The 18315-nt window shown below is 42.6% G+C and overlaps 1 protein-coding gene across 1 annotated transcript; it reads left to right on the top strand.

Moving 5' to 3' along the window:
* The first annotated feature begins 11 nt into the window (after window positions 1–11).
* LOC115109361 (RING finger and SPRY domain-containing protein 1-like) lies at window positions 12–17836 on the top strand. The gene is made up of 15 exons (XM_029634169.2): window positions 12–317; window positions 1093–1540; window positions 5147–5199; window positions 6552–6664; window positions 11595–11721; window positions 12523–12581; window positions 12717–12783; window positions 12855–12986; window positions 13230–13345; window positions 15462–15605; window positions 15690–15801; window positions 15954–16056; window positions 16213–16365; window positions 16493–16597; window positions 16704–17836. The coding sequence occupies exons 2-15, from the start codon at window positions 1299–1301 to the stop codon at window positions 16798–16800; spliced, it is 1623 nt and encodes a 540-aa protein (XP_029490029.1). The 5' UTR covers window positions 12–317; window positions 1093–1298; the 3' UTR covers window positions 16801–17836.
* The last annotated feature ends 479 nt before the right edge of the window (window positions 17837–18315 follow it).

The raw sequence follows: 18315 nt of genomic DNA, 5'->3' as shown, positions 1-18315 counted from the left end.
GACGCTACGGAACTAGGCTAGTTAGTTATCAGTACAGCCGTACACAACATTAAATAAATGGGTTTGAGGGCGTTATACCCGCTTGAATCAATAAAGAGCAGATTAAATGGGATTGTTAACCATCTAACGTTACACTAACTAGTTTGTGCTTGCAAGCGCCCCTTTTTGTTTAGTTAGCTACCTAGCTAGCTTGGCTAACAGGTAGACAGCTAGTTTAAAGTAAAAGCGTTTCTCGTAAAGCTTTTCAGGGGCCTATTCATCTTCATGATTGTCGTAACTCGTTAACTATCAGAGGACATTACCAGCTATTTTGCAAGGTAAGTAGCTAGCTCACGCCCATATAGAACCAACAAGCATCTCATGAGAGCAAACATTAGCTAGTTTAGCCACATTTTAATGTTGTCATGTAACATGGGGGTCTGAAAAATGGCTAATGTTAGCTATTAAGTTAGCTAGCTATCTGACTAACAGTCAGCAGGTTAGCTTACTCATTTGGTAACGTTCAAATAATTGTAGTTAGCTACAGTTCAATAAAACGTCTCATTATATACAATAAATAGCTTCAAGTGGGGTCACCACATACTGGTATATAGCTAACCCTTTTGTATCTTTGGTGTAACGTAAACGTTAGCTGCTAACCAGACAACTAACTCGCATTAGCAGTTTCAACATGGCTGTTGTTTTAGCTATTTACCATTATTTTGTGTAACGTTAGCACTAGCTAACTCTCATTATCCTTTTCAACATGGATGTTGTTACAGCCAGTCAATTTAGCCTTGGCATAAATTAGTCATAACAAGCTTATCTAACTAACGTTAGCTAGCCAGGTAAATTTGACTGAAATCTAACAACTAAACTGTACCAAATAGCCGTATATAATGTTAGCTAACTAGTATATTCTGTAATGTTAATCAACAACACTAGCTAACTACATATTTTAATTTCTCAGTGCATTTTGTTTATCTTGAACATGTATTCTTTTCATCAATGTTATTTTACACGGGACAGAGTTTGGAAAGTGTACGTGGACTTCCTTCCTGTATGACGATTATTGTTCACTGTAACACTGCCAATCTGTGCCACTCCTCCTAGTTGCCATCCATCTGCAGAGTAGTAGCACCATGATTGACGTCCCCACCCGGATCGTCATGAGACGCCTCCACGAGTGCTCCAAATGATATGATAGTAGCTTCTTGGATTGCATTCTGTGCTAGCAGGAGCCTTGAACAGGTTCTACTGCTCTCTTTGGAGCAGTAACATTCACTACGGGTTTGGAAAGCCTTGGGACAACCAGAACCATGGGAAACAGCTGTGTTTGTAGAGAAGACAGCGATGTGGATGATGGATCGGCAACTCGCGGGCAGCTCAGGCGAGTTGATCACACCGCTGCTGATCACCCGGAGGCACGAAGCAGTCGGCCCCGGGACCCAGTCAGACCGCCCCGCCGTGGACGGGGACCCCATGAACCTCGCCGGAAGAAACAAAATGTGGACGGGCTGGTGCTGGACACACTTGCTGTCATCAGGACTCTAGTTGACAAGTAAGTGTTTGCAATATAATTTCCAACTAAGCAAGTGGCCATGGCATGCATAATAAACATTGCTTCCCTTCACAAGTGTAGTTGAATATTATGTGTCAGGACTCTAGTACAGTTTGTTCAGATTATGCACTCCCTTTTGTTGGCACTTCAGGCACTAACATGGTCTTGAGGTTTCTATTTTTGTTCAGTGAGTGTTTATGTATGTATGCATACATATACACTACTAGTCAAAAACGTTTTAGAACACCCCCATTTTTCAATTTTTTATTGAAATTGAAGCAGATCAAGTCCAGGTAATAACCTGATATGGTACAAAGGTAAGCGGTAAACTGCCAGAGGTTAAATATATAAAATACAAGTTTGTTACCAAAAACTGAAAAATAATGTACATTTCAGAGTTGTATATTTTTTAAAGGCCTTTTTCAGGGAACAAGTAATGGGTTAACAACTTACAGCTGTTCTGCAGCAATGGATGTAAATTGGGCCTTGATACTAACAATTCCTACAGGTGTCCCAACTTTTGTTGATTACTTACAAAAACCTTCTGTCTGTATAAAAGCAGTGTTGGAACAGACTGTTACTACACCCTCTTAAGCATTATTGTACAGCAGGAAGTACTATATTGCTATCATAATGGTGAGGAAAAGGCATTAACAAAAGGAGACACACAGACCATTATAACCCCTAAAAGTGTAGTTCTTTTCTTTAGAGAAATTGCAAAGAAAGCCAAGGTGTCAGTGAGTACAGTTTCCTACACCATCAAAAGGCACTTGGAGACGCACGGAGGTCTGGCAGACCCAAAGCCACAACAGAATCAGAAGACAAGTTTCTGATAGTCAACAGCTTGCGTGATAGGTGGCTCACAGGACAACGGCTTCAAGCACAGCTAAACACTGGTCGAAGTAAGCAAGTTCCAACTGTGAAGAGAAGACTTCAAGCTGCAGGTTTGACAGGTTGAGTGGCAGTAAGAAAGCCATTGCTAAGATGGCAAAATAAGAAAGAGGCTTGCCTGGGCTATGAAGCACTGCCAGTGGACTACTCAAAATGTTAAATCTTTGTTTCATCACACAGGTTTTCGTATGCTGTCGAGTAGGCAAAAGGATGGTTCCTCAGTGTGTGACACCAACTGTCAAACATGGAGGAGGATGTGTGATGGTCTGGGGCTCATTGGCTGGATCCTGAGTCGGCACCCTCAACCAAAACGGCTACCACAGCATTTTGCAGTGCCATGCCATACCCTCTGGTGTATGCCTAGTTGGTCAGGGGTCCATCCTACAGCAAGATAATGACCCAAAACATACCTCTAGGCTATGTCACAACTACCTTAGAAGAAAAGAACAACACGATAGGCTTCAAATCATGGAATGGCCAGCACAGTTTCCAGACTTAAACCCCATCGAGCTGGTTTGGGATGAACTGGGCACAAAGGTGAAAGTAAAGCAACCTACAAGTGCAACACATTTGTGGGAACTTCTGGACCAGTGTTGGGAAGAACTTTCCAAACAATATTTGATTTCCATTGTAGAAAGAATGCCTTGAGTGTGTTCGGCTGTTAAAACTGCAAAAGTTGACCACTTTGAGTAAAAAATGTAGATAACATTTTGTTAAACAAAACTATTACATTGTTTGTTGGGGTCCCCAATTGTTTATTTGTCCTATGATTTAATATCAGAGTACATTAAGACATTAAAATGTGAATTTCATTAAAAACTGGAATAATGGAGATAACTTTTGACCGTGTATATATTATATTATTATATATTATAATATATTATACACACAGTACCAGTCAAAAGTTTGGACACACCTGCTCATTCAAGGGTTTTTCTTTATTTTTACTTTTGTAGAATAATAGTGAAACTATTAAATAACACATGGAAATCATGTAGTAAACAAATCAAAATATATGTTATATTTGAGATTCTTTAAAGTAGCCACTCTTTGCCTTGACAGATTTGCACACTCTTGGCATTCTCTCAACCAGCTTCATGAGGTAGTCACCTGGAATGCATTTCAATTAAGTTAATTTGTGGAATTTATTTTCCTAATGTGTTTGAGCCAATCAGTTGTGTTGTGACAAGGTAGGGGTGGTATACAGAATATGGCCCTATTTGGTAAAAAACCAAGTCCATATAATGGCAAGAACAGCTCACATAAGCAAAGAGAAATGACATCAAGCGCTTTGATGAAACTGGCTCTCATGAGGACTGCCACAGGAAAGGAAGACCCAGAGTTACCTCTGCTGCAGAGGATAAGTTCAGTCAAGTTACCAGCCTCAGAAATTGCAGCCCAAATAAATCCTTCAGAGTTCAAGTAACAGACACATCTCACCATCAACTGTTCAGAGGAGACGGCATGAATTGGGCCTTCATGGTCGAATTGCTGCAAAGAAACCACTAAGGTAAATAATAAGAAGAGACTTGCTTGGGCCAAGAAACACGAGCAATGCTCACCTTTTGAGCAATGCTCATGGACATTAGACCGGTGGAAATCTGTCCTTTGGTCTGATGAGTCCAAATTTGAGATTTTTGGTTCCAACCGACGAGTCTGTGAGACTCGGAAGGTGAGCGGGCGATCTCCGCATGTGTGGTTCCCACCGTGAAGCATGTAGGAGGAGGTGTGATGGTGTGGGGGTGCTTTGTGACACTGTGATTTATTTAGAATTCAAGGCACACTTATCCGGCATGGCTACCACAGCATTCTACAGCGATACGCCATACCATCTGTTTTGTGCTTAGTCCCACTATCATTTGTTTTTCAAGAGGACAATGACCCAACACACCTCCAGGTTGTGAAAGGGCTATTTGATCAAGAAGGAGAGTGATGCAGTGCTGCATCAGATAACCTGGCCTCCACAATCACCCAACTTCAACCCAATTGAGATGGTTTGGGATGAGTTGGACCGCAGAGTGAAGGAAAAACAGCCAACAAGTGCATATGTGGGAACTACTTCAAGATTGTTGGAAAAGTATTCCTCATAAAGCTGGATGAATGCAAAGAGAGCAAAGCTGTCATCAAGGCAAAGGGTGGCTACTTTGAAGAATCTCAAATATATTTTGATTTGTTTAACCCTTTTTTTTTGGTTTCCACATGATTCCATATGTGTTATTTCATAGTTTTGACGTCTTCACTATTATTCTACAGTGTAGAAAATAGTCAAATAAAGAAAAACCCTTGAATGAGTAGGTGTGTGAACCTTTGAATAGTACTGTATATTCCGGACTAATTATTTGTGTGTATTGTCTATTACTGCACTGTTGGAGCTAGAAACAAGCATTGCACCTGTGATGACAGCAGAAAAATGTGTATGCAACCAATAAGATTGGATTTGAAGACAGATTCTTGTCTTGGGTTATCCAGGAGGGGTTCCCCAGGGATCAGTATGACTGCTGTTAGTGGTCAGATTTACGGGCAGGGTGAGGGAGGCCGGTGGGCCAGTCTCGCTCGCAGACAAAATGACAAACGTCGCACGCCCATCCATCACACTGCTCCACTCTCCCTGCCTCCGACTTGTCATCTGCTTAGACCAGACGTAACCAATAATTGAACTTCATTGTTACAAGATTCTCTATTCACCATCACATTTTTTAATATATTTTTTTCCAGTGACCAAGAGCCTCCCTACTCCATGATCACGCTGCATGAGATGGCAGAAACGGGTAAGACGGATGTACTTATGATTGCTCATATACAGTACCATGATGTAATACATGGATTTCAGGCCAGATTTCTTAAGAAAGATACTGTAATTTTCTTCAGTAAGAGGAACTCTGTCCTCTGATGCTTTATCTCCTCTGTGTTAAATGAAATAATTAGTGAGTCTTCTTGTCAGCTGTAACCTACGGATATCGATGACTAGTGGATCTTAAGGTTGTTCAAGGCTTCTAGCCGACATAATGATGCTAATGCTGGCTGCCCAGTCAGTCCCTGTCCTCAGGCCATAATGTGCCTTTCTGCCTGCCTATTAGTCAGTCTCATCTGGTCCTTCAGCTAGAATGTGTTCATTCTACATTAATGAGCCTTTTATTTTTGATGTAACCTTTATTTAACTAGTCAAGTCAGTTAAGAACAAATTCTTATTTATAATGACGGCCTACCAAAAGGCTAAAGGCCAGCTGTGGGGACGGGGGCTGGGATTAAAAATAAATCAAATAAATAAGTAAAATGAAAACCCACATCACGACAAGAGACAACACTACATAAAGTGAGACTGAAGAGCCTTGTTTGTAACCTTTTACTGTTCCCTGTTAAGGCTATTCATTTTTAGAACAAGACCCATGCTTCCAGAGCATTATGCTAGTGAGTGGCAGGTCTGAGCCTTTCTTTGGCTGGTATCTAAGAGGTGGATTTAGCATGGCCTAACTGGGTCTTAACTACTGTATCCTGCTCGCCAGCATGTCTCGTCCCCTCTCATTGCCACAAATGTGTGCTGTTTACTTTAAGTGCATCTCTTCCTTTGATGGTTGAGAGAGTTGTAGGTTTGGGGCAGGGCAGTCTGGTGTTGACTCTCCGCTATGGAAAGTGAAGAATGGAGTTATTCCTGGACCTTGTATCAGGGATAGGAGTGGGGTAGCTGGTGGTGGGATATAAAGGGTCACTAGTATTTTATTCACCGCATTTCAGATTTTCTTATGTTCACCAATGATGTTGTGGATATCTGTAAAAGACATCAATCTGCCTTAAGAGGGAAATACACAGTAGGTTGCATCATCTGATTACAGGGAAAGGTTAGAAATTAGTCAATTCTTTTGAATTGAGGATGGCCAGGAGGAAGAGAAACCCCAAACAATTCCTCCCTTTCAACGGTATTCAACCGTAAATGAGTTTCGGTTTCTGACCAGTTGAGTGATGATGCACAAGAAAGCCCCCAAGCAGACATGCTTAAACAACCTCAAAGACTGCACATCTGCATCAAGTGTGACAACTAACTACAAAGAGCAATGGGGCTGTTAATTACCAGTTTTGCTCTCCCCTGCTAACCTCCACTCCCTCCCCTGCCCCATCCCCTAAGATGACGGCTGGTTGGAGGTGGTCCAGTCTCTGATTCGGGTGATACCACTGGACGACCCATTGGGACCAGCTGTGATCACCCTGCTGCTTGACGAGTGCCCACTGCCCACAAAAGTAAGTTCTGGGTCTCTAGTTCCCTCTAGGGCCTGATAAAACCTGCGTTCTTGAGAATGTGAACAAAATCCAGACATTTTAAAAAGGAATTCAACAATGTTAAAAAATGTATTGAAATGTAGGAAATCAACTAAATGTATTCAAGTTATTAGAAAATGCGTTCATTTGCCCACGATTTTCACAAGACAAATACATCAGTCACTTGTTTTTTCCCTAAAACGTTCCTTGTATTTTTTACACCCTTTTTCTCCCCAATTTCGTGATATCCAATTACAATCTTGTTTCATCACTGCAACTCCCCAACGGGATCGGGAGAGGCGAAGGTCGAGTCATGCTTCCTCCGAAACATGACTCGCCAAACCCCGCTTCTTAACACCCACTCGCTTAAATCAGAAGCCAGCCACACCAATGTCTTGGAGGAAACACTTGTGGTGGGCCTGCAGGCGCCCAGCCCGCCACAAGGAGTCGCTAGAGCGTAATGAGCCAGGTAGAGCCCCCTAACCCAGATGACAGTGGGCCAATTGTGCTCCGCCCTATGGGACTCCCAGTCACATATGGTTGTGACACAGCCTGGGATCGAACCCGGGTCTGTAGTGCTTTAGACCGCTGCACCACTCGGGAGACATCCCTAAAACTTTCTGAAGAGGCAACGGCACAGGAATGCCCCTCTGTGTGTGTTTGTCTACCATTTTGTGTAGCTGTTAGCTATGATGCTAATGTAATGACAACCGTACTGGAGGACTTATCATTAGGCAGACGAGGCAATTGCCTTAGGCCTCACATCATCAAGGGGCGTCATGAGCTGGGCATAAAAATGTTTTATGTGCTTGATGCCCACCAAGCTCTGCTCGAGGTATAATAAATGCTAAAAAAATCTGCATGTTAAGCTAGAGATGTTTTTCTTGTTGCATGGGCTGCGTCTCTATCCACCGCATCAGCCGATGTCGGTCTTCCGGAATCCGTGGTGGAAGGTGGCAATGCTACAGCACTGTTTGTCAGACCTGGAGATGTCTCAAAAATAAATGTCTTCTCACGGAAACGTCTGTAGTGTCCAAACGGTTTGGCCTACAAATTAGTATTACTATTGAAAGATGAGACTCCCACGAACACTATGGTGTACTCCGTTTTGTTCTACACACACACACACACAAGTGTCACGGGGACTCTGAAGGTAACCCGGTACCTAGACGAAAAATGTATGGAATTTATAGTCAAAGGTATACAGGTAATTCCACAGTTAAAAGATTTAGGCTAATAGCAGTAAGACCAAACTCAATGTTTCTTCATGTTTCCTTTATACAGGGGTCCTAAAATTCCAAATCAAATACCTAAATTATCCTTGGTATGACCATCTTAAAAAATTGCATATGTTAGTTTAGTAGTAGTCTCATGTCGGCAATCACATACCTAAAAATCATGTTGCTGTCACGCCTCTTGGAGGTCTGGAGGATTTTGTATTGTAAAAATGGTTTGAATGGTTCGCTGGCTGCAAGCGGCAAGATTTTGATTGGATGTTACATTTCAAGAACCCTCCCCCCACATGCCTGTTGTTGCTACATGTTATGTTCATCGCTGTTTTCAGATCGGGAAGGACACATTTTGCAGAGTGGTTCCGTATGCTAGTTTGCAACATTGCATTCTGTTATGAGGTGTCCTCTTTACACAATCGACATCAACCTATTTTGATTGGGTTTTAATCAGCGATTTCCTGACCATCTTTACCATAGACTGTAAAAATAATCATCACACACTGTTGCACCTAAGACACTAATCTAGTGAGCACTATTGGAGCACCACCTGCTTTCTGGCCAAAAAGAGTACGGCAATGAATCCGATACACGTTCTACATATACTTAGTGTACAAAACATTAGGAACACCTTCCTAATAATGCTTTGCACCCCCTTTTGCCCTCATAACAGCCTTAATTCATTGGGTCATGGACTCTACAAGTTGTCAAGTGTTCCACAGTGATGCTGGCTCATGTTGACTCCAATGCTTCCCACAGTTGTCTGATTTTGGCTGGATGTCCTTTGGGTGGTGGACTATTATTGATAAACACGGGAAACTGTTGAGTGTGAAAAACCTGCACTGTTTCAGTTCTTCACACACTCAAACCGGTGTGCCTGGCACCTACTACCATACCCCGTTCTACAGTGTCTTGCAAAAGTATTCATCCCACTTGACATTTTACCTATTTTGTTGCATTACAACCTGGCATTGAAATTTATATATATTTGGATTTCATGTAATTGACCTACACAAAATAGTCCAAATTGGTGAAATTAAATGGGGGAAAAAACCTTGTTTAAAAAATAAATAAAAAATAGAAAAGTGGTGCATGCATATGTATTCAACCCCTTTGCTATGAGCTCCCCTAAATAAGATCTGGTGCAACCAATTACCTTCAGAAGTCACATAATTAGTTAGATTGCACACAGGTGGACTTTTTTTAAGGGTCACATGATCTCAGTATACATACACCTGTTCTGAAAGGCCCTAGTGTCTGCAACATCACTAAGCAAGGGACACCACCAAGCAAGCAGCACCATGAAGACCAGGGAGCTCTCTAAACAGGTCAGGGACTAAGTTGTGGAGAAGTACAGATCAGGGTTGGGTTATAAAAAAAAAAAAATATCTGAAACTTTGAACATCCCACGGAGCACTATTAAATCCATTATTAAAAACTCGAAAGAATATGGCACCACAACAAACCTGCCAAGAGAGGGCCGCCCACCAAAACTCACGGACCAGGCAAGGAGGGCATTAATCAGAGAGGCAACAAAGAGACCAAAGATAACTTTGAAGGAACTGCAAAGCTCCACAGCGGAGATTGGATTATCTGTCCATAGGACCACTTTAAGCCGTACACTCCACAGAGCTGGGCTTTGCAGAAGAGTGGCCAGACAAAAGTCATTGCTTAAAGAAAAAAATAAGCAAACATGTTTGATGTTCGCCAAAGGCATGTGGGAGACTCCCCAAACATATGGAAGATGGTACTCTGGTCAGATGAAACTAAAATTGAGCTTTTTGGCCATCAAGGAAAACGCTATGTCTGGCGCAAACCCAACACCGACTCCTAACCCCCCTGAGAACACCATTCCCACAGTGAAGCATGGTGATGGCAGCATCATGCTGTGAGGCTCTTTTTCATCGGCAGGGACTGGGAAACTGGTCAGAATTGAAGGAATGATGGATGGTGCTAAATACAGGGAAATTCTTGAGGGAAACCTGTTTGTCCCAGTCTCAAATCTCTGAAAGGCAGAGGTTCACCTTCCAGCAGGACAATGACCCTAAGCATACTGATAAAGCAACACTCGAGTGGTTTAGGGGGAAACATTTAAATGTCTTGGAATGGCCTAGTCAAATCCAGACATCAATCCCATTGAGAATCTGTGGTATGATTGCAGTACACCAGTGGAACCCATCCAACTTGAAGGAGCTGGAGCAGTTTTGCTTTGAAGAATGGGCAACGATCCCAGTGGCTAGATGTGCCAAGCTTATAGAAACATACTCCAAGAGACTTGCAGCTGTAATTGCTGCAAAAGGTGGCAAAATATTGACTTTTTGCGGGGGGGAATAGTTATGCACACTCAAGTGGTAGGCATGTTGTGTTAATCAAATGATACAAACCCCCCCAAAAAAAAAAAATCTAATTTAATTCCAGGTTGTTAGGCAACGAAATAGGAAAAATGCCAAGGGAGGTGAATACTTTCGCAAGCCACTAAGTCACTTAAATTTTCTGTCTTGCCCATTCACCCTCTGAATGGCTGACATGCACAATCCATGTCTCAAGGCTTAAAAAATCTTTCTTTAACCTTTCTCCCCTTCATCTACACTGACTTGAAGTGGATTTAACAGGTGACATCAATAAGGGATCATAGACTGACCAGGTGAAAGCTATGTCATGGAAAAAGCAGTGTTTTGTACTCCTTGTATAGTAAGACAGAGGGGCGCTGTTTCGCTCGCTCGGGTACTTTCTCCAGTGAGAGAGTTTTTGCTAGAAAGTTAGTGAGTGCGCTGTTCAGATGCTGAAATTATTTTGGATGAATGTGCAAACTTAACCTACTTTTTGAAGTGATTTGTTTTGACAATCCGATGAAAACATGACTGGTTGTGTTCATGGCACATTTAAAAGGGTAATACATTTGTACAGTTAAAGTACGTCTTTACTACAGAAACATCGCTAACAAACGATTGTCTCTGGCTGGTGCGCATTTGGATTAAAGGGTAAATAATTATATTTTTTCCAGACCTCTAAAGAGGTCTCCGGATGTGGTATAATCATTGTTGTGGACTTAGAACATCCACTTGAGTTTTTCTATAAACTAAGTGTGATTTTGAGCGAAAACCTGAAAAAATGGGAAAAACCGATACCTGGAAAATCAGAAAGGAGATAACGGAATTTGGAGGAAAACTAAATGGAATTCTGTTTTTTTTGTTTTGTTTTTTTAAACAGATTTTATAGGGCCCTACCTGTAATGTCGCTACAATCCATCTTCCTTGCCTAATGCCGTCACAGTACTTTTAATTCAAAGCGCAAATTCCCAAAGCATGATTGTCCACTCCTACGCACTCCTTGAGAGGAGCTGATCACAACAAGCCAATCTTATTGTCAAGTACAGGGTTTTTCTGCTGGAGTCCACCTTTTTTAGTTTATTTCTCTGCTTTGAGTCAGCACTGTACTTTTGTCTCTTAAAGATTCTTCTTTTGAAAAAGAAAAACCCACAGTCTTGGCTCAGAATTTTTACTCTCTATTGAGAGGGATTCAGTGTTTTTGTTAATCTAGTCAGTGTAGCCTGTTGCTTTACCTGTTGTATTCCATATAGGCTTGCAGAGAAAGTGGGTATTAAGTAGATTTGAACATTGCAGATCTAAAGGTTTTTCTGTGTTGTGCTTTCATAACAGTGCTTGTTTCCCTTACTTTGTTAGGACGCTCTACAAAAGCTGTCCGGGATGCTGAGCCTGAGTTCCACTGTGGCCCGCCAGGATGCTGTCATCCCTTCCAAGCACCGCAACACTACAGCTGTACTGGGCTGCCTGGCTGAGAAACTGGCTGGTGAGTGTGGATGCAACCTGATCTCCCTCATTCTCTTACACACACACACCAACTCACAGAATATACAGTGTGAATATGTATGAAAATGCTCCAGGTTATTTGACCCTAGCTGCTCAACCAGTTTTTAGCATATCAAGTGGTCAGTGTGAACTGAAAGCGCTGATCCTGCAAGTTTGAGTTGGTCTGTCATGACATGGCCAAAGTGCTCTGCCTTTGCTCTGACAGCTCTGCTGAGCCTGCAGCACTGGGCTGTGGAGGGTGGTCAGGGTGAAACGATTTAGTCTGTCTGACATACTCAACAGGGGTTGCCTCTACTAATTAATGTAGGGGCGGCAAGTAGCCTCGTGGTTAGAGCATTGGGCCAGTAACCGAAAGGTTGCTAGATCGAATCCCCGAGCTGAATAGGTACAAATCTGTCATTCTGTCCCTGAACAAGGCAGTTTAAAAATATATTTATTTATTTCACCTTTATTTAACTAGGTAGGCCAGTTCAGAGCAAGTTCTCATTTTCAACTGTGACCTGGCCAAGATAAAGTAAAGCAGTGCGACAAAAACAACAGAGTTATTAACCCACAACACAGTTAACCCACTGTTCCTAGTCCATCATTGTAAATAAGAATTTGTTCTTGACTGACTTGCCTAGTTAAATTTAAAAAATGTCTGTTTACAACCCAAACTGCGAACTACACCTTTTCTTTCTCTGGAAGATCTGAAGTAGCCTTGGTGCAATCCTGTGCTTTTACTCTGGCCCTGAGCATTGTTTCTCCTCCTAACACCCACTCCACATGTCTCATCTCTCAGGTCCAGCGAGCATTGGACTCCTGAGCCCTGGAACCCTGGAGTACCTGCTGGAGAGCCTGGTGAGAGAACACACAGATCTAGAAGATCATAAATTCTGTTACAAGCAGTCAATAGTCATGTACTTGTGTTGCATGTTGTTTTTCTGTAGAGTGAGGATGAGACCTTGTCTAATTTATGTCAATCTCTGTTCCCAGAGTTCTGAGGCACATCCTACTGTCATGCTCTTTGCCCTCATAGCCTTGGAGAAGTTCTCACAGACCAGTAAGTTTGTCCCCATCTCCTGTACAATGGCCATGAAACGGACAACTAACTGTCATATTTCACTGTTGCAGGTGAGAACAAGCTAACGGTGTCCGAGTCGTGTATAGGTGACCGGCTGGGGATTCTGGAATCGTGGGCTGACCACACAGACTACCTGAAGCGCCAGGTCGGCTTCTGTTCACAATGGAGCCTGGATAACCTCTGTGAGTAGTAGACTACATCATGTTATTGAGGACAGTTCTCATCCACATTTCCCCACACAACAGATTTCCCCACAGTGCTCTTGGCTTTAGCAGCAGTCCATTGTTCATTGTGTGAAGAGGCTTTAAGCTCCTTGCAGGGTGTGATGTGCCTTCAGAATATGCACTTAGCAGCACAGTTGAGGAGACAGAGGAGACTTTTCACGTGTGTGTGTGAGACTGACTTATACCATTCCCTCTCCTCAGTCCTGAAAGATGGTCGTCAGTTCACCTATGAGAAGGTGAACCTGAGCAACATCAATGCCATGCTGAACAGCAACGACGTCAGCGAGTATCTTAAGATCTCTCCTAGTGGACTCGAGGTGAGGGGTGTCTATGTAGAAGGGCCGGGACAATACCAGTATCTCGATACTCATTAGTATCGTGGCAAGAAAACAAAACACGAAGCGGATGTAACTTCTTTAGGAAAACAGCCCCGATGTTGGAAACAAACATTATGTTGTCATCCAGAGTCACATATATTTATTTTCAAAGCTATAACACAATATTTTACATACAGCAGGTTTTTAAAGGACCAAAGAGTTTGTTCTGCTTCCTGTTTTAATTTTTGCCATGGAAAGAATATTGTGATCCTGGTATTGTCCCAGCCTTACTATCTAACAAGCCTAACAGAGGAGTGGTCTTGTGACTAGAATGATCCAAACTCAACTTTCTGTAGGGGCACTGTGTTGCACACACAAGGAATGATTATATTTTATGTTCCAGTCATGGGAAAGGCCAGCATTACACTGTAGCCAGTTTATTAGGTACACCCATCTAGTACCAGGTCAGACACCCCTTTGCCTCCAGAACAGCCTAAATACCTAATAAACTCAGTCGTGGCCAAAAGTTTTGAGAATGAATATTAATTTAACAAATATTTCCACAAAGTTTTCTGCTTCAGTGGCTAGATATTTTTGTCAGATGTTACTATGGAATACTGAAATATAATTACAAGCATTTCATAAGGGTCAAAGGCTTCTATTCACAATTACATGAAGTTGATGCAAAGAGTCAATATTTGACTTTTTCAAGACCTCTGCAATCTGCCCTGGCATGCTGTCAATTAACTTCTGGGCCACATCTGATGGCAGCCCATTCTTGCATAATCAATGCTTGGAGTTTGTCAGAATTTGTGGGTTTTTGTTTGTCCACCCGCCTCTTGAGGATTGACCACAAGTTCTCAATGGGATTAAGGTCTGGGGAGTTTCCTGGCCATGGACCCAAAATATCGATGTTTTGTTCCCCGAACCACTTAGTTATCACTTTTGCCTTATGGAAAGGTGCTCCATCATGCTGGAAAAGGCATTGTTCGTCACCAAACTGTTCCTGGATGGTTGGGAGAAGTTGCTCTTGGAGGATGTGTTGGTACCATTCTTTATTCATGGCTGTGTTCTTAGGCAAAATTTGAGTGAGCCCACTCCCTTGGCTGAGAAGCAACCCCACACATGAATGGTCTCAGGATGCTTTACTGTTGGCATGACACAGGACTGATGGTAGCACTCACCTTGTCTTCTCCGGACAAGCTTTTTTCCGAATGCCCCAAACAATCGGAAAGGGGATTCATCAGAGAAAAGGACTTTACCCCAGTCCTCAGCAGTCCAATCCCTGTACCTTTTGCAGAATATCAGTCTGTCCCTGATGTTTTTCCTGGAGAGAAGTGGCTTCTTTGCTGCCCTTCTTGACACCAGGCCATCCTCCAAAAGTCTTCACCTCACTGTGCGTGCAGATGCACTCACACCTGCCTGCTGCCATTCCTGAGCAAGCTCTGTACTGGTGGTGCCCCGATCCTGCAGCTGAATCAACTTTAGGAGATGGTGCTGGCGCTTGCTGGACTTTCCTGGCCACCCTGAAGCCTTCTTCACAACAATTGAACTGCTCTCCTTGAAGTTCTTGATGATCCGATAAATGGTTGATTTAGATGCAATCTTACTGGCAGCAATATCCTTGCCTGTGAAGCCCTTTTTGTGCAAAGCAATGATGACTGCACGTGTTTCTTTGCAGGTAACCATGGTTGACAGAGGAAGAACAATGATTCCAATACCACCCTCCTTTTTAAGCTTCCAGTCTGTTATTCGAACTCAATCAGTGATCTCCAGCCTTGTTCAAGTAACACGCACACCTGTGTTAACGAGAGAATCACTGACTTGATGTCAGCTGGTCTTTTTGTGACAGGGCTGAAATGCAGTGGAAATGTTTTGGGGGGATTCAGTTAATTTGTATGGCAAATAGGGATTTTGTAATGAATTTCAATTCATCTGATCACTCTTCATAACATTCTGGAGTATATCCAAATTGCCATCATACAAACTGAGGCAGCAGACTTTGTGACACAAATATTAATTTTCATTCTCAACTTTTGGCCATGACTGTACACTGCCGGGTATAATACTTGTGTTCTATAGAGATAATGGATCTGCCCTTTTCTCCCCTCCCAAGGCACGCTGTGACGCGTCCTCCTTCGAGAGTGTCCGCTGTACCTTTTGTGTGGACTCAGGCGTGTGGTACTATGAGGTCACTGTGGTCACCTCAGGGGTCATGCAGATTGGCTGGGCCACCAAGGATAGCAAGTTCCTCAACCATGTAAGTGTTCACATTCTTTACTGATACACACAGCAAGCAGTGTTTATTCATGCTAGACTGAATGCCATAATGTGTGTGTTTCAGGAGGGCTATGGGATAGGAGATGATGAATATTCATGTGCATATGATGGCTGCAGGCAGCTAATCTGGTACAATGCTCGCAGTAAGCCACACTCCCACCCTTGCTGGAAAGAGGGTAAGTTCAACCTGAACTTTGGATTCATGTAGCTCAGAGAGGCAGGCTGTAATGGGAGATGACTGTTGGGGCCTCAACTTACACACATTTGTTACTGAGCTAATGGCCCTTACAAGCCTATCCTTAAGCTTTACACTCATGTTGATCTGTAGGAGATGTCATCGGTTTCCTACTGGACCTCGGTAAGAAGCAGATGCTTTTCTTCCTGAATGGACATGAACTTCCCCCAGAGAAGCAGGTGTTCTCCTCAGCAACGTGAGTATACACACCCTACTGCTCGCTCCCTTCTATGGACATAATCCACCCCACACAAGTATTCACATGCTGTACATTTCACTAACTCACTGCCACATCCAATGTCCTCCCTATTCTTCCACTTACCTTAGTCTCTCTACTTCATCTCTTTCTCAGGTCTGGCTTCTTTGCAGCAGCAAGTTTCATGTCCTACCAACAATGTGAGTTTAACTTTGGGGCGAAGCCCTTCCGCCACCCCCCATCTGTTAAATTCAGCACCTTCAATGACTTTGCCTCGCTGGCGTCTGATGAGAAGATTATCCTTCCCAGGTAAGTCTGAGGCAATGGAGCCTTGAGGGAAATGGTTAGGTTCTAAATGATCACTCTGGTTGAACAACTGCACATTATGTGAACTCCTATGTAGCTTTTCATGACTGTGCTTGTGTGTTTCCCTCAGACACCGGCGCCTGGCTCTGCTGAAGCAGGTGAGCATCAGAGACAACTGCTGCACCCTCTGCTGTGACCAGATGGCCGATACGGAGCTGAGACCCTGCGGACACAGGTACAACAACTTCCCTCTCTTTTTCACCACTTGTACCTATCTAGCCATTTGCCTATCTGTTACAGCTCCTTACTTGGCCTCTGTGTGTTTGTCTCTGTCTCCTTAGTGGGATGTGTATGGAGTGTGCCTTACAGTTGGAGACATGCCCACTGTGTCGCCAGGACATTCAGACACGTGTCAGACTCATCTCACACGTGTCCTGACACTTCGCCTCCAAACCAGGACATGAACACTCCTCCCCAACCATCCCCTCCTCCAATCCCAACCAATAGGACAATGGGGCTGAGCTAGGATTTGTGATCGGACCCTGGGCCTAATTTGAGGAGGGAGTGGTGGGACCTGACGAAGACCCCAGGAGAGAGACTGTAAGGAGAATAGAACAAGGAGGGGGAACCTTTCCTTTATCTGCACTCCATGGAGCGTTCTCTCTGTGAGGAGATGGGCCCCTCACCAGTCTGAGAGCAAGAAAGTGCTGAGAGAGTGAGAGGGCAGGAAGGCAATTTTGAGATATTAGCAGCCAGCAGCATTTCCAGAATTGCCTCATCAATCTTAATTCATAAACTCCCACAGTATCTGCACATGGATCTGCCTAATGTTCCCTCAGGCTCTGGTCAATGTGTCCTGTGTATCTCTGCTCAAACGTTTTAAATGTATCTGTGATTCTCTTGTTTTCTGACTAAACGTAAAGGCACAACAACAAAAAGACTATGTTAACTCCCTGCTCAAACATACAATACCAACTGAGCACAGATTTGTCTATTACTCTCCATCTCCGCTCTCTCCTTTACTTGAAGCATTTCTGAGTTGATTGAATAATCATTCTGTTATAAATGAGATTGCAAAATTTACAGAACTCTGATTCAAAAAGTACCATATTTGTGTACGTACAATTAAAACTAAATTGAGTTGATTGAAATTAAGTTATTGAAATCACAGTTAACTGGGATAGTTTTGATTCCCAGGATAGCCTGAAGTGGTTGTGGAAAATCATTCAGAATCAGAGGATGTTGTCAGAAGATATTACACATCTCTGTTAGTATGAATGACTACAAATTGCTCAAATTTGGAGGGCCAATTGTCTCCATTCCAGAAAATTAGTCATGGAAGAAATTAAGAAAGTGAAATTGTATCTTAACGTCTTAATGGAGTAGCCCCATGGGTCCCAAAGATGTGATTTACTGATTGATCATTGTTTTCTGAGTTGTGATATTTGTAATAATAAATATTCAAGTAACTGTCCAGTGTTTCCAGATTTCTATGAAATATGACTAATTAAAAACAATGAGTGAAATAGTTTTCCTTCCAAAAAATGTTAAGTAATGATCTTAAAAAGCAGCTTTTTAGTGTTTGAATGTTGTGGGAGTGCCCCAACAACAGAATGGTGTGGGTGTAAACCGGTCATTAAAACTATTCATGGGAGCTCATCCCACAGAAAGCGTTTCTGAAACAAGTCTGTTTTTTCTCCAATGTATGCTTTGACTACAAATACGATTATAGGAGGATGAGTCAACATTATTTGGAAATATTAACTTTTAAAAGTGAGATTTTCCCTGGATAGTTACTTTAATGTTATGTTGCTTGTCAAAGATGCCATTATTATTGACATGATTTAGCCATGGGCTACATTCACAACTAAACCCATCAGTCAGAATGAATTACATGATATGTACTCTGCATTATCATGGGACAGAAAAGGGAAAATTAATTTACAGTCCATG

The sequence above is a fragment of the Oncorhynchus nerka genome, linkage group LG25, assembly GCF_034236695.1.
Source record: "Oncorhynchus nerka isolate Pitt River linkage group LG25, Oner_Uvic_2.0, whole genome shotgun sequence".
Lineage (NCBI taxonomy): Eukaryota > Metazoa > Chordata > Actinopteri > Salmoniformes > Salmonidae > Oncorhynchus > Oncorhynchus nerka.
Note: the sequence above shows the minus strand (reverse complement) of the source record. Positions and strands in the feature narration are given on the sequence as shown.